The sequence below is a fragment of the Nycticebus coucang genome, chromosome 12 (genome assembly GCF_027406575.1).
Source record: "Nycticebus coucang isolate mNycCou1 chromosome 12, mNycCou1.pri, whole genome shotgun sequence".
NCBI classification, from domain to species: domain Eukaryota; kingdom Metazoa; phylum Chordata; class Mammalia; order Primates; family Lorisidae; genus Nycticebus; species Nycticebus coucang.
The window spans coordinates 13,251,263-13,276,802 of NC_069791.1; the positions used below are offsets into that span (position 1 = coordinate 13,251,263).

The following is a 25,540-nucleotide window of genomic DNA, read 5'->3' on the forward strand; positions in this document are numbered from 1 at the left end:
GCTTGAGGCCAAGAATGTGAGGTTGCTGTGAGCTATGATGCCATGGCAACTGAGGAGAACAAAGTGAGATTCTGTCTCCAATTTCCAAAAAAAAACAAAAAACTAAAAAAGGCCTGGCACCTGTGGCTCAAGCGGCTAAGGTGCCAGCCACATACACTGGAGCTGGTGGGTTTGAATCCAGCCAGGGCCTACCAAACGACAATGATGGCTGCAACCAAAAAATAGCCGGGCGTTGTGGCAGGTGCCTGTAGTTCCACCTACTTGGAAGGTTGAGGCAGGAGAATTGCTTAAGCCCAGGAATTAGAGGTTGCTGTGAGCTGTGATGCCACGGCACTTTACCCAGGGCAACAGCTTGAGGCTGTAACAAAAAAAGAAAAAGAAAAAGAAAGAATAACTAAGACTTAAATGGAGAAATAACGTTATGGACTGAAAGTTTCAATATTGCTAAGATGTCAATTTTCCTCAAACTGATCTGTGGATTCAGTGTAATCTCTATCAAAATGTCAGCATGTTTTTTGTAGAAATAGACAAGTTAATTCACATAGAAATGCAAATGATCTAGAATAACCAAACCAACTTTTTTTCAGGAAAAAAGTTGGAGAACTTACACTACTTGATTTTGAGACTAAATATAGAGCTATAGGAATCAAAACAATGCCTAATGATAGACAAATAGATCAAAGGACAGAAATGAGAGTCCAAAAATAAATCCAGATGTAGATGATCAACTGATTTTTTTTTTTTTTGAGACAGAATCTCATTCTGTTACCCTAGATAGAGTGCCATGGCCTCATACCTCATAGCAACCTCCAACTCCTGGGTTCAAGCCATCCTCTTGCCTCAGCCCTCCAAGTAGCTGGGACTATAGGTGTCTGTCACAATGACTGGCTAATTTTTCTATTTTTAGTAGAGATTTTTTTGAGACTAAGTCTTGATATGTTGCCCAGGTGGGTCTCAAACTCCTAGGCTCAAACCATCCTCTCTCTTCAGCCTCCCAAAGTAGCTGATCAATTAGGTTTTAGAATAGATGCAAAGGCAATTCAGTAGCAAGAGGATAGTCTCTTCAACAAATAGTGGTGGGGCAACTGGCTGTTTTATATGCAAAATAATTTAGACACCTCATGCTCTGAGAATATGAGGAAATAGGAACATCATACATGCACTTATGGTGAGAATGCAAATGGTTCCAGGTTTCACCATTTGGACAGTATCTGGCAGTTCTTAGTGAAATTGAGTGTACCTTAAGAACCAGCTCCCGGGGCGGCGCCTGTGGCTCAGCGGGTAGGGCGCCGGTCCCATATGCCGGAAGTGGCGGGTTCAAATCCAGCCCCGGCCAAAAAAAAAAAAAGAACCAGCTCCCGGGGCGCGCCTGTGGCTCAAGGAGTAGGGTGCCCGTCCCATATGCTGGAGGTGGTGGGTTCAAACCCAGCCCTGGCCAAAAACCACACACACACACACACACACACACACACACACACACACACACACACAAAAAGAACCAGCTTCTAGGAAATCTCAGAGAACCCTTGTCTCCTCAGGCCCATACTGAATGTCTACCTCTAAATGAAGGCACATGTAAAATGTGGTGTGGGTATACAATGGAATACTACACAGGAATCCACAGCAACACTGATAACACCTTCTGAAAGTGAGGAATGAAATGGAATGAGAATCATAGCATAAATTATGTAAATAAAAGGTGCAGTCAAACGCCATATTTTTTAAGACTACAGATAGATGTGCCTTGTGTTAGAGTGAGTCCTAGGATGAAGAGGAAAACGCCAGGCGGGAACGGGTATGGGAGTGAGTAACCCAAGACTAAAATAGGAGAGGCCCCTTGGAAGACCCCAGATGAACACGCTAGTGACTCGAGGCGAGGAACCTCCACGGTGAGCAAGAAGTGTGACTGTGACAGGAAGCGGAGAAGTGAGACAGAAGCTCGATGAGGCCGTGGAGTGAAGAGAGGGGAAGATGGATTCGCCAGATGGTGGAAGAGCACATCTAGATGCTGCTGGGATCAACTGGACGCGAGGGAGAGGAAGCGCAGTGCGGGGAGCTGGGCGGGGCTGGGCGACACCGAGCGCGGAGAGGGAACGGCCTTTGACGCGAAGAAGGGTAATTCCTGCAGGTAAAAGGAAGGAGCTGGGGTACAGGAGAGCCGACGGAATCCCTGGGCTTGGAGATGGATGATGGAGTGAAATAGTTTCTTTGAAGCGTGGAAAGGAAATTTGCCCGGTAAATTGTCGGCTCGTTGGGTGTCAATGAAATGTCCCCTCCGAGATATGTTGCAGAACAGTGGTGCGTTCGCCGTGGGAGCGGCGCTGCACTAAGTGGAGCTCCGGAGGGGCGCGACCCGGGGAGGTGTGGAGGCGGTGGCGGGTCGCAGACTTTGGGACCCGCAGGGACATGGGCGGGGGCTACGAACAACGGAGTGGGAAGGACCTGGGGGTCCCAGGACAGGCACGGCGAGTTAGAACAAAGGCTGGACAGAATCAAAGGGGCCAAGGGGGGGCGGTGGGAATGGGCAAGTGGGCGCAGTTCCGGGGCCCAGATGGGGCAGCGGCGAGGAGAAAGGGCAAGGCTCGCAGAGCCCGGACGGGAAGAAAGGTGATTCCTCTCCCGGAAGGAAAGTCCGCTGGGTGGGAGGGCGCTCCCCACCCCGCACCAACCTCGCAGCCCACCCGCACTACAGGTGGCCTCGTCACTCCCCAGGAGCTCTCGAGAGAACCGATACTCGCCCCACCGACGCCCGGAGCCTCCCCCTCCAGCCCGCCCCCATCAGCAGTCCCTTTCTGGGCACAAGGGGAGCGACACAAGGGCGCCCCAAGGGGGCGCTTTCTGGTCTGATCCACCTGTAAGTCAACTGGGCCTACCGGGGGTGTCCTTCCTCCGGCTGAGGGTGGAGGCTTGTCAGGGGAGCACCGCGAGGTCGGTGGAGTTGGACCCTAGAGTCTGCTTGGGCACAAGACTCAGTACTACAAACCAGTTGAAGGGCCAAACGCAAAACCAGGAGAGAATACCTGCCTAACATTGGGTTGATTTCCTTAACACACACACACACATACACACACACACACACACACACACACACACACACGGAAAAAAAGAAGCATAGCTGGTGCACCTGTCACCTCAGCTACTCGCCAGGCTGAGGTGGCTGAGGTGCTGAGGTGGGAGAGTCCCTTGAGCCCCGAGTAGAAACCATCCTGGGCATGACCCCATCTCATCAAAAGTGTAATTTTGTGGAAGAGGGTGATAAAGAAGGACAACTTGGTTTGGTGTAGTCTAAAGCAGTGGTTCTCGAAGTGTGATTCCTAAATCAGCAGCATGGGCTTGCCCTGGAAACTTGTTAGAAATGAACATTCTCAGGCTTTCCTTCAGACGTAATGAATCAGAAATTCCTTATTAGGCTGGGCCCAGGGGCTCACACCTGTACTCCTAGCACTCTGGGAGGCTGAGGCTTGTGAATTGCTTGAGCTCACAAGTTTGAGACCAGACTGAAGAAAAAGCGAGACCCCCATTTCTACTAAATATTGGAAAACTGAGCAAGAGGATCACTTGAGACCAAGAATTGGAGGTTGCTGTGAGCTATGATGCCACAGCACTCCACTAAGGGTGACAAAGTGAAACTCTGTCTCAAACAAAAAGAGAGAGAGAGAACTACTGTTCTAAGGAAATTTCCACTCTTTCCACTCCCATTTCCAACCAAACACCTGCCTCAGCTTAGTCATGTTGCTGCTAGGGTCAGCGGGTAGGGTGCCAAAGTGAAGGCTTGAACTTTGAGTTGGGGGAAGGGGGAGACCTGGTGTGGAGCCCTGGTGACAAGCTGCCTCAGTCTTGCACTGCACAAAGCAGCTTTGGGGAGCCCCAGCACAGAGATAAAGACCATGGGAAAAGTGAAACAATGTGACTCACAGAGCCTTGGCCTTGCAGGGATGAGATTATCATAGCTGTTTTCTTTGCCCACCAGAAAGCACAGAAACCACTGGAAGAGGTATATGACATCTTTAGAAACTATTAGCATGTTAAGAAAGTCAAGTAATATGCCAAAACAAACAAACAAAAACACACACAAATTCTGGAGCTAAAAAACATGATTTTAAACAACCAAAAAATCAGTATATGTATTGAAAGAGAGAATAGTCACCGCTGAGACTTAACTTAGTTGCTTGGAAGAACAAGTGGAAACAGTATTTCATAAAACACAGAGCAAATAATATGAAGAGAGAGAAATAAAGAGGAAATTATGACACTTGAAGAATAGATCCAGTAGTCCTAACATTCAAATATACTAGTTCCAAAAGAGGGAAAAGGAACAGATGAAGAAGAAATAAAGAGTAGAGGAATATTTTGCTGAGCTGAGGAAAGATCTGAACTTGCAGACTGAAAGGAAATAGGGAGATACAACAAGACATGAAACTCCTGAATTCCAAGGTTAAAGGAAAACATTTTCAAGTTTCTAGGCAGAAAAAGCAAGTTATCTACAAAAGGAAATGACTCAGATTGTAATAGCACTTTTTGTCTGCAACTCTGGAAACCAAAGGTAGGAAAACTAAGAGAAAATGATGGCTACTCAGAAAAAATCTCACCCTCAGCTGGGAAAACCTTCACCTGTCAGGGCAAAAGAAAAGATATTTGGAGATCTGAAGGATTCAGAGAATATTATCAATCGCATACCTTGCCTGAGGAAAATATTTAAGAATATCTAATTACAAAACAAAGAAAGAAAGAAAGACCTAGTTACAGAGAAATCAAGACAGGAAGGTGAAGAGGAGAAAGAAGTAGTGAGGTGGCTGGGTGAGGTGGCTCACGCCTGTAATCCCAGCACTCTGGGAGGCCGAGGCGGGTGGATTGCCTGAGCTCACAGGTTCAAAACCAGCCTGAGCCAGAGTGAGATCCCCCATCTCTAAAAATAGCTGGGCATTGTGGCGGGTGCCTGTAGTCCCAGCTACTTGGGAGGCTAAGGTGAGAGAATTGCTTGAGCCCAAGAGTTTGAGGTTGCTGTGAGCTATGATACCACAGCACTCTACTCACTCATGGCAACAAAGTGAGATTCTGTCTCAAAAAAAAGAAAAACAAGGCTCGGCGCCTGCAGCTCAGTAAAAACAAGACTGGGCGCCCGTGGCTCAATGGTTATGGTGCCGGTCATATACACTGGGGCTGGTGGGTTTGAACCTGGCCCAGGCCCGCTAAACAACAATGACAACTACAACAAAAATATAGGGAGACTGAGGCAAGAGAATTACTTAACCAAAGAGTTTGAGGTTGCTGTGAGCTGTGACACCACAGCATTCTACGGAGCGTGACATAGTGAGACTCTGTTCACAGAGATTGATAGATAATCTTTTTTTTTTTTTTTTAGAGACATAGTGTCACTTTGTTGCCCTCGGTAGAGTGCAGTGGGGACACACAGCTCACAGCAACCTCCAACTCCTGGGCTTAGGCGATTCTCTTGCCTCAGCCTCCCGAGTAGGGCGCCGCCACAACACCGGCTATTTTTTTGCTGTAGTTTGGCTGAGAGCAGGTTTGAACCCACCACCCTCGGTATATGGGGCTGGCGCCCTACTCACTGAGCCACAGGTGCCACCATAGGTATCTAATTATATTTACAGCCATAAGTACTATCCTAGCTCAGCAAAACTGAGGAGTTGGGAGCAGCATGAAAGAAGCAAGCAAAAGTATTCTAAAGGTCTCTCTCATTGGCAAAAGCAGCAGGACATGAAATATCTTAATGGGAGAAATAATTGGTATTTTTCAAATAATGATAAAGAAATATGTTGTCTGGACACCCGTAGCTCACTAGTTAGGGTACCAGCCACACGCTCCGGGGCTGGTGGGTTCGAACCTGGCCTAGGCCTGCTAAACAAACAAAGAAACAAAATAGCCCAGTGTTGTGGTGGGTGCCTGTAGTCCCAGCTACTAGGGAGGTTGAAGCAAGAGAATCACTTGAACCCAAGGGTTAGGTTGCTGTGAGCTATGATGCTGTGGCACTCTACTGAGGGTGACAAAGTGAGACTCTGTCTCAATTAAAAAAAAAAGAAATACGTGCTTTATTATTATTGCTGGGAAGGAAAAGTAACTATCAAGGTAATGGAAAAGTATATTAGAATTTCTTTGTTCTCCCCCCCCCAGGAATTTAAAGTCTTTTAAAAATATGAAGCTTATCTATCACTTCTTCTTCTTTTTTTTTTTTTTGGAGACAGGTCTGACTTTGTCACCCTTATTAGAGTGCTGCAGCATCATAGCTCACAGCAACCTCAAACTCTTGGCGAGAAGCGATTCTCTTGCCTCAGCCTCCCAAGTAGCTGGGACTACAGGCGTCTGCCACAATGCCTGGCTATTTTTTTTTGTTGCAGTTGTCATTGTTGTTTTAGCTGATCTGGGCTGGATTTGAGCTGCCAGCCTCAGTGTATGTAGCTGGTGCCCTACTGAACTATGGGTGCTGTCCTATTCATGTACCTTTTTTTTTTTTTTTTTTTGCAGTTTTGGGCTGGGGCTGGGTTTGAACCTGCCACCTCTGGTATATGGGGCCAGCGCCCTACTCCTTGAGCCACAGGCACCACCCTTCATGTGTTATTTTTGAATATAAGTTCCATCACAGAATCAATGCAGTGCACAGAGTCAAAATATCAATGAAGTGTTTGGAAAGAATGTGACTAATGAGGGTGGTGCCTGTGGCTCAGTGGGTAGGGCGCCGGCCCCATATACTGAGGATGGCAGGTTCGGATCTGGCCAAGCCAAACTGCAACAAAAAAATAGCTGGGCGTTGTGGCGGGAGCCTGTAGTCCCAGCTACTCGGGAGTCTGAGGCAAGAGAATTGCCTAAGCCCAAGAGTTGGAGGTTGCTGTGAGCTGTGTGATGTCAGGGCACTCTACTGAGGGCGATAAAGTGAGACTCTGTCTCTACCACAAAAAAAAAAAAAAATAAGGAATGTGACTCACGAAAGCACAGTACACTGATGGTCTGAGAAGTTCCATTCTGGTGATTTTTATTGTTGAAAATGAGCCAAGGGCGGCGCCTGTGGCTCAAGGAGTAGGGCGCCGGCCCCCTATACCAGAGGTGGTGGGTTCAAACCCGGCCCCAGCCAAAAAATTGCAAAAAAAAAAAAAAATTAGAAGAAGAAAATGAACCATGTGGGCAACCTGAGACCAAGGTGGATAATGATGAGCTGAAAGCTGTAGTGGAAGCAAATATATCTCAACGTATGCATGAATTAGCAAGGTTTGATGTTATTATTCCAACAATATTGGACCATTTGAAACAAATCAGCAAGGAAAAGAAGTTGGATAGATGGGTTCTACATGAACTAAATGAACATCAGAAGAGAAATCGTCTTGAAGCTTGGCTTTCTTTTCTGGCACAACATAAAGGCCAACCTTTCTATACCATATTGTTACATATGATGAAAAACGGATTCTTTTGGACAATCACAAGCATTTGGCACAATGGTTAGATAAAGATGAAGTGCTGAAACAAAGTCCCAAAACAAATTTTCATCAAAAGAAGCTGATGTTATCTGTTTGGTGGTCCAGTGCTGGTATTATCTACTGCAGCTTCATGGAACCTGGTCAATCGATTACAGAGGATGTCTACTGCAGCTGAGATTGGTCAATACAAACAGGCCAATCAATCCTCTTGCAAAACAACACTTTTTCACAAACAAAGCTGCTTAAACTGCAGAAGCTGGGCTTGAAAACGCTGTCATTCATGGTATTCACCAGAGCTTGCACCAACTGACTACCACTTCTTCCAGGCTTTGGGCCACTTCTTGCAAGAAAAAATATTCAATTCTTAACAAGCTGTGGAAAATGCCTTTTGCAATTTCATTGCCACTTGCTGTCTTCACTGCTGGCACACACTGAAAATGATGGAAAGAGATAATAGTACACAGGCTGGGCATGGAGGCTCACACCTCTAATCTTAGCACTTTTGGAGGCTGAGGTGGGAGGATTGCTTGATCTCAGGAGTTAGAGATCAGCCAGCAAAAGTGAGACCCCCACCTCTACTAGAAATAGAAAAAATATATATTAGTCAGGGGCATGTGGTGCACACCTGTAGTCCCAGGCACTGAGGAGGCTGAGGTAGGAGAATCGCTTGAGCCCAGGAGTTTTAGGTTGCTATAAGCTATGACCATGCCACTGCACTCTAGCCCGGATAAAAAAAAAAAAAGGCAAAATATTGAAAACAATTGAAATACATAGTTATAGTTATGCAATGTAATGCCATTCTATAGATCTAAGTTATTAACATGAGAAGACATCTTATATATACTGTTGAAATGTAAAAAAAAAAGGATGTTTCCCATCTCTCTGAGATACCCTGATTTTTGAGTCTTTATTTTCAAAAAGGCTGATATTCCCCCTTTTTCTTATCCTGGCATCTTCCCAGAACCAGGTTTGGTGGGGGATCTGTATAGATAGCAGAGGCACTGTCTAGTTCCTGGAATAGCTTTGAATATTTTGACCTTCTGTGCCTACAGTTGGAACATTTCTAACTGTTTTATTATTATTATTATTATTTTTGGTGGCAGGGGAGCGGAGTCTCACTCTGTCACCTGGGGCTACCATGCTAGAGTGCAGTAGCATTATCATAGCCCACTGCAACCTCAAACACTTATTTTTTATTTTTTTAGGAACAGAGTCTCAGTTTGTCACCCTCCATGGAATGTCATGGCATCACAGCTCACAGCAACCTCCAGCTCTTGGGCTTAGACAATTCTCTTGCCTCAACCTCCCGAGTAGCTGGGACTATAGGTGCCCTCCACAACGCCCGGCTATTTTTTGTTGCACTTTGGCCAGGGCCGGTTCAAACCTGCCACCCTCGGTATATGGGACCGGCGCCCTACTCACTGAGCCACAGGCGCTGTGCTTCTTTTTTCTTTTGAGGCAGTCTCATGCTGTCACCCTGGGTTCAGTGCTGTGGTATCCTACCTCACCGTAACCTCAAACTCTTGGGCTCAAGTGATCCTCGCGCCTCTGCCTCCTGAGTAGCTAGGACTACAGGCATTTGCCACGGCTAATTTTTCTATTTTTATTTATTATTTTTATTTATTTATTTTTTTCTGAAGTGATGTTACTTTTATTTCCTTCACTTTAAGCCAATCATAAGATTTCACAGTGATTTCTGGGTGGGGGCAGAAGGGAGGTGGTGTTCATCATCATCAGGGCTGTGGCCCAATAGGCCTAAGGAGTACAGGCAGGGCAGGCCCTCAATGGGGCAGCTGGAGGAGCACAGACTGCCCCGCTGGCAGGTAGGTGATGTTCCGAGAGCGCCACAGCTGGAATGCAATGTCCTCTGCAGCCTCCAGCTTGCAGAGCTCGATCAGGCCATCACCCGCCGTGGCCAGTGAGTTGGGAATCAGCTCTGCTGCCTTGGAGTCGTCCTTGGCAGAGATGATGGCTGCCTTTTTCTGCTGCTTAGCCTTTTCCACCACAAATCTGGCCCTCTCTGCTTCCTGCTGAGCCACCTGTTAGGCTTCCACCGCTTCTGTGAACTCCTTCCCGAAGGTCAGATGCGTCAAGGAAACATCATCCAGGATGAGCCCAAAGGTTGCTGCTCGCTCCGAAAGGTCATCGCTCACCTGCCTGGAGGTGAGTTCTCTGGGTGATTAGCTCTCCAGCATCAAAGCGAGCCACCACGGACTTGAGGATCTCTGTGGTAATAGATGGCAGCAACGCTCATCCTAGTCCTCTCCAATGCTGGTGAAGATTCCAGGAAGCTGGCTCGCCACAGGCCGGAAGAGGATGCGCAGCATGATGTTGACATTCTGTCAATCTTTGCTACCAGTGATGACTGGCATGTTACATGGTCGAGAGCAGCAGTCAAAGATAATTTGTTTCTGTACCCATGGGATGAGAAAGTGAGTCCCTTCCCCACAATGTCCTGCACTCCACGGAATGGGTCAAAGATGACAGCTCTGTGTCCAGCATCCACATTATACAAAGCAGAGTTCACCACGCCTCATGCAACAGCTAAGGCCAGGCCGAACTTGTCGATGGACTCAAACACTTTGGCAGCCGTGTTTCCTTTTGTTGGACCCACTCACACCTGCTTCTACTCTGACCTCCACATGAATTCCCCCTAGTTTTTCTATTTTTAGTAGAGATGGAATCTCACTTTGCTCAGGTTGATCTGGAGATCCACGGGCTTCAGCCTCCCAGAGTGCTAGGATTATAGGAGTGAGCCACCGCACTAGACTAGAACCTCCAACTCTTGGGCTCAAGTGATCCTCCCACCTCAGCCTCCCAAAGTGCTGGAATTATGGTGTGAGCCATAGCGTCTGGCCAATGTCCCTTTATAGCTGTGGGTACTGCAGTTCACAAAAGTAAAAGATCTATCTCAGGTTCCTCTTTGGGTCTGCTAAAGGAAAGGGGGCCTGCTAAGTGTACCCTCAAAATGTGTGCTAGAGGTTGTCAGCAGCAGGAGGGTTAAAAGGGCGTGGATATGTGAGCTGGAGAAGAAAGAGGGATGGAAGAGGGGGGAGGGTCAGGTAGGGGAGCTTGTGAAGAGAAGGTAAGACAGGGTGTTACTCAAGATTTTCACCCCTCCCCCAGCAGTACCTGTTACAAAGTGGAGCTTCAGCAAATGAATGAATGAATAAACAAATGAAAAAAAGGGAGACAAAGTTTATTTTTGTATTGTAAGGAGTACAAAGTCAAGAACAAAATACTTCTCAAATCTTGGTGGCTCCACTTCCCCTGGGTCCCCCCACATTCACCAAATCTGTAAGGTCCCTCAAGTCTCCCCCCAGGTTGTGGGGTGGGAGGGTGTCATGTGCCCATGACACCAGCATGAGACTTAAGTCTCTGATGGGACTTAAGTCTCATGCTGAGTTCTTTCATGCTGAGTCTGTGTTCAGCTACCTACAGATCCACAGACCTCAGTCCCTGCAGTTCCCAGGTAGAGTCTGGCATGCAGGCCCCTTGACTGAGAGCCCTATTTGAGAATGCAGACAGGAGCCCTGGTCCAGGGCTTTACAGGCAGAGAAGAACTTGGTGTGATCTGTGCAGTGAGGGTGCCTTGACCTCTATGGGTGGCAGGACCAAGACCGAGGTGTCACCAGTCCCCAGAAGGTTGTCTGAACCAAAGAAGGGCAAATTATGAATAAAGTCACTCTTGGTGGCCCACCCTGTGCATCTAGAACATAGGAGACCATCACCCCTAAGCCAGGCCCTGATCCCTGACCATGGCTGTTGAGTTGGGGAAATGGAGGGGGCTGGCTGTTGGGAAAGGGGGGGTGTCCTTTCAGATGAGGAGTTGGGCAAGCAAAGATTGTGACCCCTTACCTGCGGCAAGGGGCAGTGCCGTCGTGTATACCACTCCAGGCAGTAAAAGCTGATCAGGATGCCCAGGCCCAGAGAAAGCAGGGTCCACATCAGCACATTCCAGGCCGGGCCTTTGTGCCGGTCATGCATGGTGAAGTTCAGCAGCCCTGGCACAGATGAAAGGCTGTTACCCCAGCTGCAGATACTTGTGCCTTCTTTCCCTAGCTTCTCTCCCATCCCAGGGCACTGGGAAGAGATGGAATAGGAAGGCTCCATTGGGGAAGATTTTGAACCCAGCTGCAGAAACCCATGAAGGTCTCAAGTGCCTCTTGTAAAACCAGGATTCCTCAGTTTGAGCTTCACTATCTTGAATTTCATACTGAACCTCCCAACCTCGTATTTTCACCCCTTTGGCTTCTTCTATGGGTGTTCTCACAGAGCTCTTCAACTAGAAACCTCCTCCCACACCCCCAGGATACCCATTTGCTGCCTCCCTCCCTCCCCCACCTCTCAGGCCCAGCAGGCTCCTCTTGAGCCCTAGGTGTGTACCCTCCCCCCATTAGCCAAGGAGCTCCAGGAGTGGGACCCAGCCTTCTTCTCTCTGGATGCCTGCCCGTCTAGTGGCACAGAGACAAACTCACCTCCAAAGACAAGGAAGAGTATCAGCATGACAGGGTAGAAGAACCCCAGGGCAAAGCACAAGACGTACTCATGGACCACTGCGGAGACTAGGAACACGCCCAGGATGGCTACCCTTCGGCCCCGGCCACCAAGGAGCTGGCAGGGTGAGGGGAGGAGTGGGAAGTGAGCCTCCATGAGCTCCACACAGAGCTCATTCATTAAGGAAGCCAGAAGAGAGTGTGGTGCAATGGGAAGAATATGGGATATGGGTCCGAAGGGCTGGCGTTGGTCTTATCAAAGAGCATTTTATTAGCCCAGTGGGGCTTAGCTGCAATTTAAAAATAAAGACATAGTAATACTTCCCAGGGTTACTGAGAAGGTGCTGATTAATGTGTATGAAAGAACTTGGTGACTGAAAATTGCTATATGCATGTTCCTAAGAAGGCTAAAGGAGGGAGACATTCCTTGTGGAGGGGGTGGAATTAAGGATAGAGAAGGAAGAAAATCAGATTGTAAGAAAGATTTCCCATCCTTGGGCGGTGCCTGTGGCTCAGTGGATAGGGCGCCGGCCCCATATACCGAGGGTGGCAGGTTCAAACCTGGCCCCGGCCAAACTGCAACAAAAAATAGCCGGGCGTTGTGGTGGGCGCCTGTGGTCCCAGCTACTTGGGAAGCTGAGGCAAGAGAATTGAGTAAGCCCAAGAGCTGGAGGTTGCTGTGAGTTGTGACGCCATGGCACTCTACCAAAGGCAATGAAGTGAGCCTCTGTCTCTACAAAAAGAAAAAAGAGAAAGACTTCCAATCCTTGAGTTTGGGTGGAATGAAGACAGATGAAATCAAAAGAGCCCTTAGGGCCGGGCACAGTGGCTCAAGCCTATAATCCTAGCACTGTGGGAGACAGAGGCTGGTAGATTGCCTGAGCTCACAGGTTCAAGACCAGCCTAAGCCAGAGTGAGACCTTATTTCTAAAAATAGCTGGGTATTGGGGTGGTCACCTGTAGCCTCAGCTACTTGAGAGGCTGAGGCAAGAGAATCACATGAGCCCAAGAGTTGGAGGTTGCTGTGAGCTATGATGCCATAGCACTCTACCAAGGGTAACAAAGTCAGACTCTGTCTCAAAAAAAAAAAAAAATGGTTTGGCGCCTGTGGCTCAAACGGCTAAGGCGCCAGCCACATACACCTGAGCTGGCGGGTTCCAATCCAGCTCAGGCCCGCCAAAACAACAATGATGGCTGCAACCAAAAAATAGCCGGGCATTGTGGTGGGCGCCTGTGGTCCCAGCTACTTGGGAGGCTGAGGCAAGAGAATCACTTAAACCCAGGAATTGGAGGTTGCTGTGAGTGGTGATGCCACAGGGCACTCTACCCAGGGCAACAGCTTAAGGCTCTGTCTCAAAAAAAAAAAAAAAAAAAAGGCCCTTAGGTCTAGAAAAGATGGGTGTCAGAGGGTGGGAAGGAGATGATATTCAGGAGAACTTCCATTATCTGTGGAGGCACTGAAGGGGTCACCTGAGTTGACACCCAAGCTAAAAATCCATTTGCTGTCGGGCGTGGTAGCTCATGCCTGTAATGCTAGCACTCTGGGAGGCTGAGGTAGGTGGATTGCCTCTCACAGGTTCGAGACCAGCCTGAGCCAGAGTGAGACCTTGTCTCTAAAACAAAACAAACAAAAAAGCCAGGAGTTGTGGAGGTCACCTGTAGTCCCAGTTACTTGGGGGGCTGAGGCAAGAAAATCACTTAAGCCCAAATGTTTGAGGTTGCTGTAAGCTGTGAAGCCAGGGCACTCTACCGAGGGTGACAAAGTGAAACTCTGTCTCAATTTAAAAAAAATCCATTTGCCATCTCTGTAATGGCAAGTCCAAAGTGCCCCAGACCCCACTTCCCAAGATGGTCTTCCCAGGCCTGAGGGATTGAGGGAGCTGCGGAGAGAGGGGCCCAGAACCTGTTCCCAGCCTAAGCGGGGAACAGCATAAAAGGATGAGAAACATATCGTCCCCATCGCAGGACACCCCCGGGCTGTGCAGAGCGCATACCCACAGCCCATCCTGATACACATAGCTGTACAGCCAGTCATGGACCACCACGTTCCAAGTGCGGTAATAGTTGGAGAAAGAGGTTGAGTTCCACCAGTCCTGGAAAGAAGTGGGGCCAGGGTTGGGGAAAGAAGGTGAGTATCCCAGGCTTCAGCTGCTCCCCACTGTTGCCTCCACCTGCACCCTATCCCAGTGTCCCAGAAGGGCAGAAAGAGACATTAGGCACTTTCTCAGCTCTCTCTTCAGGACTAGGTCCCTGTTCTCCCTCCTACTTCCCCTCTCAGGAGAAGAGTCTATAGTACCGCGCATGCAAAAACAGTTAGCCCTGGCTGTAGCCACACCTAGAGGACTGTATTTTCCATTGTGGGAGCTCAACAACTCAGCCCAGTTAACAGCCAACAAGGCTACCATTACCTAGATCCTTCCCTAAACCTCCCTGCCTCTGGCTTCCAACTGGCCCAGGTCCAGGTCTCACCCGATAGAACATCCGATCTCCAAATCGTAGCATCTCTGCAAAGGCATTGAACCAGCAATGTAAGATGGCAAAGAAGATGAGTAGCAGAATGAAGATGCCTGGTGGATGAGGGTCAGGGGCTGCAGGTCAGACAGCCCCTCCAGGAGCCCTGATCTGGGTTCTGAGGAACCTAGGCTCAGCAGCCAGGGTCCCAACTCTTACCAATCATTCACAAATTCATGCATTCATTAATCATCTCTTTCTCATATACATTTACTCGGCATCTACTCCATGGCAGACATTGGAAATATAAAAATAAATCTCAGAACCCCTAGCCACCAGGAGTTCACAGTGTTCGAAGAGAGGGAAACGCACACAGAGACAGAGAGACATGTCCAACCGAGTACCAAGGCCAAATGTAATGGGACCTAGGCACGGTGGCTATCAGTGTGCTTGGGAGTGCAGGGCAAGGGATGGGTCATGGTAATTGATGGCTAAAAATGGAAAGCTTCTTGGGCGGCGCCTGTGGCTCAACGGATTAGGGCGCCGGTCCCATATGCCGGAGGTGGCGGGTTCAAACCCAGCCTCGGCCAAAAACCACAAAAAAAAAAAAAAAAATGGAAAGCTTCCCAGAGGAGGGGGCAGCTCAGCTTTGGGCCTCCAAATAGGAGGCTGGAAAATGGAGAAAAGGCATTCTAAGCTGAGGGGCCAGTATGAGCAAAGCCCGGGAGGCATGGAAGTAGGTGCCTTTCAGGGCTAGGACCAAAGGTTTAAATCTTGTCTAGGAGTGTGGGCACTAGGGAATCACTGGAAATTTTGAAGCAGGGTACAGCATGATTAATTGGTCGTAGGGAAATTCACCTGGGTGGCAGTGTCAGGAGTAGATGGGAGGGGAAAGATTTGGGTGCCAGGGAGATAGGTGAGGAGACTGTTGTGGAGGAGAAGTGTCTAATAATCTGAGCTGAGATCATAGCCATGAGCGTTGACAGGAGGGTGGCAGGTACTCGGGGAGCTTCAGAGGGGGAAGGTGTCGAAGCTGCTGGAAGGTGAACACAAGCCTTCCCTAGCCCGCCTTAGTGGGCTTACCTGGCAACGTGGTATGCAGGATGGAGAACAGCAGGGCACGGGTGCTGAAGGGCTCTCGGCCCATGTTGGCAAAGATAGGAATACAGTGGTGGCCCAGGATGAAGGTGATGTAGAGCACACAGCCCAGGAACTGGGGAGGGTGTGGGGCACACATTTTGGGAGAGGGCACAGGCAGCTGCTGTGGAATTGGACCTCTGGCCCAGCAGCTGCCTCCTCTGTCTTTAGCACCACCCTACCACCTCCTCCTCAGGCCTGCACCGCCTCCCTAGGCCTCCCCCACCTTACTCCCAGCAATGTCTCCTCTGCCACCATAAGTAGCAGGTGATCCATCCTTCTGTCCCATCTTCTGACCTGGGCAAAGTTCTTGGCCACATAATTCCACCTGATGTTGGGTGTCCTGCAGCAGCAATGGAGACAATGTGTTTCTCATCCTTTTATGCTTTTCCCTGCTCAGGCAGGACACAGGTTCTGGGGCCCTCTCTATGCAGCTCCCTCAATCCCTCAGGCCTGGGAAGACCATCTGGGGAGGTAGGGTCTGGGGCACTTTGGACTTTCCATAACGAAGATGACAAATGGATTTTTAGCTTGGGTGCCAACTCAGGTGACCAACCATGCAAAGTTTCCTGGCATATGTAGGATTTTCAGTACTAAAATTGGGATGGTCTTGGGTAAACCAGGATAGTTGGTCACCCTAGTGTCATCACAGGCTGCCACTTATTTCCCATCTCTATTATGGGATGTTTCCTGAGAGTGTGGCCAGTGCCCAAGGTGAGACTAAGGCCCACAGGGAGGGGAAAGCAGAAGGGCAAGGTCCTGAGTGGCTTGGGCCCTGGGGAAGATGTGCAGGGTCTCACCTGGGGTAAGTGTTCTTATAGATGAGTGTGGGGCAGAAGAGGAAGTAGAGGTAGCTGGAGAAACTGGGGGCCCCCACCTCCTCACCTGGAGAGGAATAAGCAGATGGATTAGGGAGCAAGAGGGGTAGAGGGCAGAGGGCAGAGGTGAGTAGGCTGCTGGGGAAGGGTGGTGGGACTGGCGCAGGGAAAGATGGATAGGACAGAGGTAGGGGCAGGGGAGGAGCCAGATTTAGGATCTGCATGTGGGCTGTGAGAGGTAAGTGGGCTAGCAATGAACCTGCTCTTTAATATCTCTCTTTGCTTCCATTCCAGACACCCCATTTTCTAGTGCAGGACCATGGTAGCCAGAGCCTTTTTTTTTTTTTAGACAGAGTCTCATTTTGTTGCCCCTGATAGAGTGCTATGGTGTCATTGCTCACAGTAACCTCAGACTCCTGGGCTCAAGCTATTCTCTTGCCTCAGCCTCCCAAGTAGCTGGAACTACAGGCACCCGCCACAGTGCCTGGCTATTTTTTTTTTCTTTCTTCTTCTTTTTTTAAGGACAGTTTTACTTTATCGCTCTTGGTAGAGTACTGTGGCGTCACACAGCTCACAGCAACCTCCAACTCCTGGGCTTAGGTGATTCTCTTGCCTCAGCCTCCTGAGTAGCTGGGACTACAGGTGCCCATCACAACGCCCGGCTATTTTTTGTCGCAAGTTTGGCTGGGGCTGGGTTTGAACCCGCCACCTTCGGTATATGGGGCTGGCACTTACCCACTGAGCCACAGGCGCTGCCCCCTTTTTTTTTTTTTAGAGATGAGATCTCACTCTAGCTCAGGTTGATCTCCAACTGGTGAGCTCAGGCGATCTGCCCGCCTCAGCCTCCCAGAGTGCTAGGATTACAGGCATGAGCCACCGTGCTGGCCCTTGGCCAAAGCCTAATTTGGCACCCACAAGTTCCACGACCCATTCTCCTTCCCCTTCTATCCTGACTTCCTAATATAAGCATCTGTCTCTCTATTCTTTTTTTTTTTTTTTTTTGAGACAGAGTCTCACTTTTGCCTGGCATCATAGCTCATGGCAACCTCAAACTCTTGGGCTCAAGTGATCCTCTTGCCTCAGCCTCCTGAGTAGCTGGGACTACAGGCACCAGCCACAACATCCAGCTATTTTTTAGAGATGGGGTCTCGCTCTGGCTCAGGCTGGACTTGAACTCCTGATCTTAGGCAATCCACCCACCTCTGCCTCCCAGAGTGCTAGGATTATAGGCGTGAGCCACTGGGCCTGAACTTGGCATCTCTCATTTTATGGCTTTTTGCTTTTATTGCGCTTCACAAATATTGCTTTTTTATAAATTGAAGGTCTGTGGCAACCCCGCTGCATAGATAGTAATTACTATGATGGATCTGGGCAAAGTCAATTGAAAACCTTTTGGAAGGAATGTCTCATTCTAGATTCCATTAAGAACATCGGTAATTCATGGGAGAAAGTCAAAATGTCAACATTAACAAGGGTTGGGAAAAAGTTGATGACTTTGAGGGGTTGAAGACCAATGAAGAAAATAACTGCAGAAGTAGTAGAAATAGCAAGAGAATTGGAATTAGAAGTGGAATCTGAAGAAGTGACTGAACTGGTGCGACCTCACGATATACCTTTAATGGATGAGGAGCTGTTTGCTACGAATGAGCAAAGAAACTTTCCTTCCTTCCTTGCTTCCTTTCTTTCCCTCCCTCCCTTCTTCCCTCCCTTCCTTCCTTCCTCCTTGATACAGAGTCTCACTCACTGGTGCAGCCTCGTGATATAACTTTAATGGATGAGGAGCTGTTTGTTATGAATAGGCAAAGAACGTCTCCCTCCCTCTCTTTCTCTCTTTCTTCCTGATACAGTCTCACTTAGTTGCCCAGGTTAAAATGCCATAGCCTCAACCTAGTTCACAGCAACCCAAAACTCCTGGGTTCAAGAGATCCTGCCTCATCTTCCTGAGTAACTGGAACTATAGGCTCCCACCACTCTGCTAATATTTCTATTTTTAGTGGAGATGGGGTCTCACTCTTGCTTAGGCTGGTCTTGAACTCTTTAGTTCAAGGAATCCTCTCATCTTGGCCTCCCAGAGTGCTAGGATTATAGGCGAGAGCAACCATGCCCAGCCAAAGAAAGTGATTTCTTGAGATGTAATCCGTTCCTTAGGAAGATGTTGTGAACACTGTTGAAATGACATCAAAAGATTTAGCATATTATATAAACATAGTTGATAAAGCAATGGCAGGGTTTGAGAGACTGACTCCAATTTTGAAGGAAGTTCTACTGTGCATAAAATGCCTTCATACAGCATCACATGTTACAGAGAAATCGTTCATGAAAGGAAGAGTCACTCGATGTGGCAAACTTCATGGTTGTCTTTGAGAAATTACCACAGCCACCCCAAACTCCAACAACTGCCACTCTGACCAGTCAGCAGCCATCGACATCAAGGCAAGACCCTCCACCAGCAAATAATGATGACTTGCTGAAGGCTCAGATAATTGTCAGCACTCTGGGAGGCAGAGGTGTGGATTGCCTGAGCTCACAGGTTCAAGACCAGCTTGAGGCAGAGTGAGACCTCGTCTCTAAAAATAGCTGGGCATTGTGGTAGGTGCCTGTAGTCCCAGCTATTCGGGAGGCTGAGGCAAAAGAATTGCTTGAGCCCAAGAGTTTGAGGTTGCTGTGAGCTATGATGCCACAGCATTCTACCAAGGGCAACAAAGTGAGACTCTGTCTGTGAGCTGTGTGACGCCACGGCACTCTACCGGGCAATAAAAGTGAAACTCTGTCTCTACAGAAAAAAGAAAAAAAAAAGTTTATACATTGTGTTTTTGGACATAAGCTACTGCACTTCATAGACTACTGTATAGTGTAAACATAACTCTTGTACATGATCATTATGAAAGTTTTGAGACACACAAAAATCAAATGAAGTCCACCCAGCAACACTGATAAGTAGAGCAAGTTGAAACTTACATGGGTGAATCAGAAAGGACTGTTGACTGTGTTTCTTGAAAGTGAAATAATGGACCATTGCGCAGTCTGTCAAAACTTTCACAGTGACCCATGTATGCACAGAGGACCCCCCAAAATTCATGATTTGCTTTACTGCAGGGGTCTAAAACCAAACCCATGATATCTCTGAGGTATGCTTTAGTAAGGTTCATGTACCCTGGATCCTTTCACACTGGGCCTGGAAAGAGGAAAAGGCCAGAAGTCCTGGGTAACTAAGAGCCATCTTTCAAAGGTGGGACCTGAGACTGCCTAATGACTAAGGCCCACAGAGCCCAGGTGGAGGCCAGAGTGTAGCCTGGGGGCAAGATGTGGGAGAAGGCAGGGCTTCATTCATCCAGTCCAGAGGACTGAGTGACAACAGGGCCAGCTGCCTGTCTCACCTCTTCTGGCACGAAGGGTCCCAGGCACAGCCTCTCTCAAGAAGGAGTAGCTCTTCATCAGGAGCCTGACCTGAGGCAGAGCGGAAGGGACACCAAGTTGCTGTGTGGCCTTGGGCAAATCACTTAATCTCCCGGCCCTCTCATTTACCAGAGAGAGACAGGCAGAGTGTGAAATCTCTGTGGTAGGAGCCCAGACCTTTTCTTTTGTCGGATGCCTTATATCCTAACACAGACGGCTGCTGGGATGAAGGGGCCAGGGGAGACAGGAGAGGCCAGGGCGGAGTAGTGGCGCCCCTTGCCTTTAGTGTTCCTTAGAGGCTTCGGGTTCCCCCAGGTCCCTCCTAGACGACTTTGCCGCTGGTAACTAGCTTCCAGGAGACTCTCCACGAAAGGCTGGCTCGGGCACGCCCCTCTTTCAGGGTCGCCCCCTGCAGAGATGGCTGGGCCCATTCCCTCCCGCCCGCAGCGGCGCTTACCCCTCACCTGCTCACAGACCAGAACGCTGCGCGAGGCGGGCGGGAGCTGGTTCTCCACCGCCACGTGAAGCGGCAGGACGCAGAGCACCGCGGCTTGGGCGGCCAGCAGCGTGCAGCCCAGGCCGGGCCCCAGCGTCCAGGCAGCGCCCCCGGACCCCGGCCTCGCCCACAGCCGCAGAGCCTGGTAGGGCGCCAGCAGGGTAGACAGGAACATGGGGACCCACGTCGCCAGCACCAGGGGCAGCTGTCCAAAGCTGAAGATGAGTAGGTCAAACTCCGGCCCCAGCCTTTAAGTGGAGAGAGACAAAGCAGGCAAAAGTGTACTGTATAGCCGCGCGTTATGGTGGGCGCCTGTAAGTCTCAGCTACTTGGGAGGCTGAGGGAAGAGAATTGCCTAAATCCAGGAGTTGGCACTCTACCGAGAGCGGCAAAGTGAAACTCTGTCTCAAAAAAAAAAAAAAAGGGCGGCGCCTGTGGCTCAAAGGAGTAGGGCGCAGGTCCCATATACCAGAGGTGGCAGGTTCAAACCCGGCCCTGGCCAGAAAAAAAAAAAAGTGTACTGTAGTACGACCTTGTCCCCGTGTTCTTCAGTTAGAACTCCTGGAAGACAATCAGATTGTGTGTTCCCCATCCCTGCAGGTAAGACCCTGTGTGTACCCGGGCCTCTGGAGCAGGTGCTGCCTGAGAAGACAGTGGTGGAATGGGTCTGACTCTACAAGATCTTTAGAGCCAGTCCTCTGTGAATGTCCTGGTGTTGCAGGAGGGCTCAGTAGTCTGCACACCACAAGTATTAGGATAAGAGGCATAGAGATGGATTTTCCCCAGTTTTGTCCCTTTGTCGTGTCTATAGTTGTAGACTCAAGCTAACACACCGTGCAGGTTGTTCAGATTTAGTATGCCTAGGTGGGTTCAAACCCGGCCAGGCCAGCTAAAGCAACAATGACAATTGCAACAACAACCAAAAAATAGCCGGGCGTTGTGGCTGAGGCCTGTAGTCCAGCTACTTGACAGGCTGAGGCAAGAGAATCTCTTAAGCCCAAGAGTTTGAAGTTGCTGTGAGCTGTGATGCCACGACTCTACTGAGGGCTACATAGTGTGACTCTGACTCAAAATAAATAATTAAATAAATAAAATTTTAAAAAGTGTATTCCCTGGCTGGGTGCAGTGGCTCACATCTCATCTGAGAGGCTGAGGTGGGTGGATTGCTTCAGCTCAGGAGTTTGAGACCAGCCTGAGCAAGAGAAAGACCCCATCTCTAAAAATAGCTGGGCATTGTGGTGGGTGCCTATAGTCTCTGCTATGCGGGAGGCTGAGGCAGGCAAGAGGATTACTTGAGCCCAAGTATGTGAGGTTGCTATAAGCTATTATGCCGGGGCACTCTACCCCAAATGACAGAGTGAGTCTCTGTCTCCAAAAAAAAAAAAAAAAAATCATATTCATTGGGATCTTATCCTTATCAAACTTGGAATATTGGCAATAAAAATTTTACCAAAGGAAGTACCATTGCTGGACCTGAAGATCCTTGTTCTTTTTTTTCCTGCTTTCTAAGCCTGACTGGGGGTGGGGGTGGGGGCATGAGAATACAGACCCCCTGGGGCATACAGCCCTCTGAGGCTCATCTTCAGAGTCATAGGGATGCTCTGTGGGGTAAACTATCCAGCAAGGCACTTATGTGCGTGTCTGTCTTCTCTGAGAGATGGGGAGTATCTCCCTGATGGTGATGGGGTCTGCCCTGTTCACTTCTCTGGCCCTAAGGACTGGTACTTAGTAGGTGCTCCATGCAGGTCATTTGAATTGAATAGAACTGACTTGTAAAGGCCACCTGTGGACAAGCATGTGTGTGCATGTACATCTGTCTCAGGACACGGTTCTCACTGAGTGATGTTTGAAAGGGAACATGGTGTCTCCAGAATGGCTGGCTCTGGGAGGACGGACCAAAGGCCATCAAAGACTGGAGAGTGCATTTGGTAGGAAGATTGTCGGAAGCAGTGTCGGACACTGGGGACCCAGAGGGTCTGATCCGATCAGTGTGCCTATCCCGGGGGGAGGGGGCCTACCTGCCCTCATTGATGAAGTTGATGGCCAGGGTGCTGATGATGAAGATACACAGGCCGGCGATGAACATGTGGTAGATGGTGCAGAAGTGCTGTACCTCCATCAGCTCACTAGGGACAGGGACCCAATGTCAGCGTGGGAGAGTCCTCAGAGCCATGTGCACTGGCTCAGTTCTGTACAGATGAAGGCATGGGAGCTAGTGATCTGGGTCTCCCAGCTAAAAGCTGGGATGTGGCTAAGACTTTTCCTCCTGGTAGTCTTTCTTCCACAACCATGCCCAGAGCACGTGGGGGAACAGGCACCTTAGAAACCCTCTCCAAGTCCTTCTGTAAACCTCCTAAAGCCTAGGGATCAGAAATGAGGTAACCTGGACCATCGGCTGAAGCCTTTTCTTTTGCTCCCACACCCTGTCCTCATCCCCAACTTACTCAAGCAGGGACTTGCGAATGACGAAAACTTTCCGTTTCCCTAGGGATGGCTCCTGTGTCCTGAATTGAGACATTTGCTCAGAGTCAGGCCCCAAGGGAAGAAGGCAGTGGGCAGAGGGCAGGGCCAGGGCCAGGCAGAGCAAGGGTCAGAAGGTGGAGACCAGTGTTGGGAAGACAAGATGATGGGGAAGAAGAGGGAAGGCTGAAGTCAGAGTCATACCAGGGTTGGCGAAGGGTGCATAAGATGTGGTCTGTGTCACAAGATCCTTGCTGTAGAAGAGCTGGTTACAGCCATTCCCCAGCTCCCTAGCCCCTCAGACTCACCTGCTCAAAGAATCTAGGGAAGTGGGGGGCAGAGGCCTGCCTTGTGATGGGTAGGATTGTACAGCCTCCCACATGACACGATCCAGCAGCTCCGTCAGCTGTCCTTGTGCTTGTTCCAGCAACTGTGTCTTCATAGCCTGCAGGACAAAGCCAGGGCAGGACCTGCCTGTTCCTCCATCCCTTGAACCATCCTTTCATTTCACCATTTACTGAGGTTCTCTCTATGCCAGGCACAGTGCCAAGGACAAAAAGATGAATAAGCCATGGTTCCTGCCAGAGGTTCCCCAAGAATTGCTCTTCTGGCTTCTCAGGGCAGTTGTGAGCACCAAGAAATGACAGCAGGAGCAAGGCTTCCACTCCTCGGGTCTGAACTCCAGCCTTGTCACCGCTTATCCTCACTCTTTTACCCCTGACCTCTACTCCCACAAACAGGAAGACTCTGTTCACTGACTGACTTTGAGTCCCTGGCCTAAGGACCCCTCCATCTCAACCCTGAATTCTAACCTGATCTTTTCACTCAAGAACACATCATCTTTATCACCAAGTTAGTCCTCAGCCCTGCTTCCTGCCACCCCAAGACCTCTCCATCTTGACCTCTGCTGTCCCTCACCTCCATATGTTGAGACCATTGCACCAAGTCAGGGGTTCCACGCATCTCAGCATTTCCTAGGAGGAAGGAGCAAAGGACATATACAAGGGGGACAAGGACAATGGGTTAGGGTGCTGCTGCCTTGTGGACTCAGAAGCATCCTCTGTCCAGGACACACTCTTTGAATGTTCAGTAGCCTTCTCCCCGCCCTGATCCCATCCTGTCCATATCTAGTGTCATGGGTAGGCAACTAGAAGAGGAAGTTATTTTTGGAGAGTGTGGAGGCCATTGGCAAGCAAGGGGCCTGATGACATGATTGGAAGATGCATACCCAGGGAACAGGAAGCTTCTTCATTCACCCTCCAGGGGGTCTAAAGGGTCAGAAAGATAAAGGAAAGCCACAGCTGTCAATAGCCCCTTTCTACTCCGTCTCCCAACTGGGTGGCCTGGAGCAGAGGCCAAGGTCTGCCTTCCTCTACCTTCCAGAATGGCAGGAAGGATAGACAGTAGGAGGCTCCCTTCAAAAATGCATCTTTCTGGGCTGCACCTGTGGCTCAATGGATAGGGCTCTGGCACCTTAGAAACCCTCTCCAAGTCCTCCTGTAAACCTCCTAGAGCCTAGGGATCAGAAATGAGGTAACCTGGGGCGGTGCCTGTGGCTCAGTGAGTAGGGCGCCGGCCCCATATGCCGAGGGTGGCGGGTTCAAACCCAGCCCCGGCCAAACTGCAACAAAAAAATGGCCGGGCGTTGTGGCGGGCGCCTGTAGTCCCAGCTGCTCGGGAGGCTGAGGCAAGAGAATTGCGTAAGCCCAGGAGTTGAGGTTGCTGTGAGCTGTGTGACGCCACGGCACTCTACCAAGGGCGGTACAGTGAGACTCTGTCTCTACAAAAAAAGAAAAAAAGAAATGAGGTAACCTGGACCATCGGCTGAAGCCCTTTCTTTTGCTCCCACACACTGAGGGTGGTGGGTATGAACCTGGCCCCAGCCCAACTGCAACAAAAGACAGCTGGGCATTGTGGCGGTGCCTGTAGTCCCAGCTACTCAGGAGGCTGAGGCAAGAGAATCGCCTAAGCCCAAGAGCTGGAGGTTGCTGTGAGCTGTGACACCACAGCACTCTACCGAGGGTGATAAAGCAAGACTCTTGTCTCTAAAAAAAGCATCTTTCCCCACCTCTTCCTGAGCCTTCTGCACTCCCAGAAGGTGGCTCACCTTCTCCAGAGGGTCGCTCCTCCTGCTCCCCTCTCTGCCCATCTCTCCGCCGCAAACAGCCTGCCCTGGGCTCCATGATGTGGGTCTTGAGTTGGCAATAGGTAGCCCTTGCCTGTGTTCTCTCCTTTCCTTCACAACCTGTGGTGCCCTGCTCAGCTCTTGTCTGACTCAGCTCAGCTGATAGGTCCAAAGACTAAAGTCCTTTCAGGAGTAGAGGGCCTCCCACAGGGATAGGTTATCTGATCAGGAGGACAGCTACAGACTCTGCTCTGCTGTCTGTCACAGGAACAGATCCCCTAATGCCCCAGTCACCATCCAGACTCTGAGTGTGCTGTCCCTCCCACAGGAATGGTGACTGTGCATGGGGACAGGAACCTTGCTTTTCTGAGGCTTACCACCCAGCATAGCTGGCCTTCTATCTCTCCCGCAACAGGGGGAAGTTCAGGGAGGGGTCAGGACATCTCCATGTATGTGGCATCAGTGCACTCGGCTTCCTGAGACTACAGATGTATGATCACGTGTACGGTAATGTTCTGATGGTGTTGGCACCTGTGATACCCACAGTGGTTTGGTTTGTTTAGGAAATGCTGGGTGCCAGGGACACTGAAAGTCAGGTCTTCCTGACCCACTTGGGTTAGCATGTGGCACCTTATTCAGCACCTAAGGATTCCCAAGTATTGGTACATACTGAAGAACCAGAAGCAAACTTCCCTTGATTATTTACTGGCTATGTAATTTCATGGAAGTGACCC

General features: G+C 49.5%; 1 protein-coding gene and 1 pseudogene across 5 annotated transcripts; both read right to left on the bottom strand.

Moving 5' to 3' along the window:
• Nucleotides 1-6,757: 6,757 nt before the first annotated feature.
• On the bottom strand, nucleotides 6,758-10,913 carry LOC128561874 (prohibitin 1-like; annotated as a pseudogene).
• On the bottom strand, nucleotides 10,611-24,971 carry SOAT2 (sterol O-acyltransferase 2). Of its 5 annotated transcripts, XM_053557243.1 has the most exons (17): nucleotides 24,789-24,971; nucleotides 24,220-24,461; nucleotides 23,910-23,949; nucleotides 23,600-23,655; nucleotides 22,990-23,126; nucleotides 22,666-22,725; nucleotides 22,240-22,347; nucleotides 20,190-20,469; nucleotides 19,707-19,776; nucleotides 16,312-16,396; nucleotides 15,809-15,854; nucleotides 15,458-15,587; nucleotides 14,393-14,490; nucleotides 13,918-14,016; nucleotides 11,906-12,041; nucleotides 11,286-11,431; nucleotides 10,611-11,077 (listed from the first exon to the last, which is right to left on the bottom strand). In XM_053557243.1, exons 1-17 carry the CDS (start codon nucleotides 24,862-24,864, stop codon nucleotides 11,027-11,029), a joined length of 1,860 nt encoding a protein of 619 aa, XP_053413218.1. In that variant the 5' UTR covers nucleotides 24,865-24,971; the 3' UTR covers nucleotides 10,611-11,026. The 5 variants fall into 5 exon arrangements, with proteins under 5 accessions (XP_053413218.1, XP_053413221.1, XP_053413222.1 ...); XM_053557246.1 differs by lacking the exon at nucleotides 24,789-24,971 and having other exon boundaries at nucleotides 15,738-15,903; nucleotides 24,058-24,274; XM_053557247.1 differs by lacking the exons at nucleotides 23,910-23,949; nucleotides 24,220-24,461.
• Between the last annotated feature and the right edge of the window lie 569 nt (nucleotides 24,972-25,540).

Bases quoted from the DNA above. Each gene is read 5' to 3' on its own strand.
- SOAT2 (XM_053557243.1), bottom strand. From the start codon at position 24,864: ATGGAGCCCAGGGCAGGCTGTTTGCGGCGGAGAGATGGGCAGAGAGGG. The intron at 22,726-22,989 runs GTGAGTCTGAGG...GTCTCAATTCAG, and splicing joins TCCCTAGATTCTTTGAGCAG to GACACAGGAGCCATCCCTAG. The intron at 22,348-22,665 runs GTAAGTTGGGGA...CCCTGTCCCTAG, and splicing joins ATTCGCAAGTCCCTGCTTGA to TGAGCTGATGGAGGTACAGC.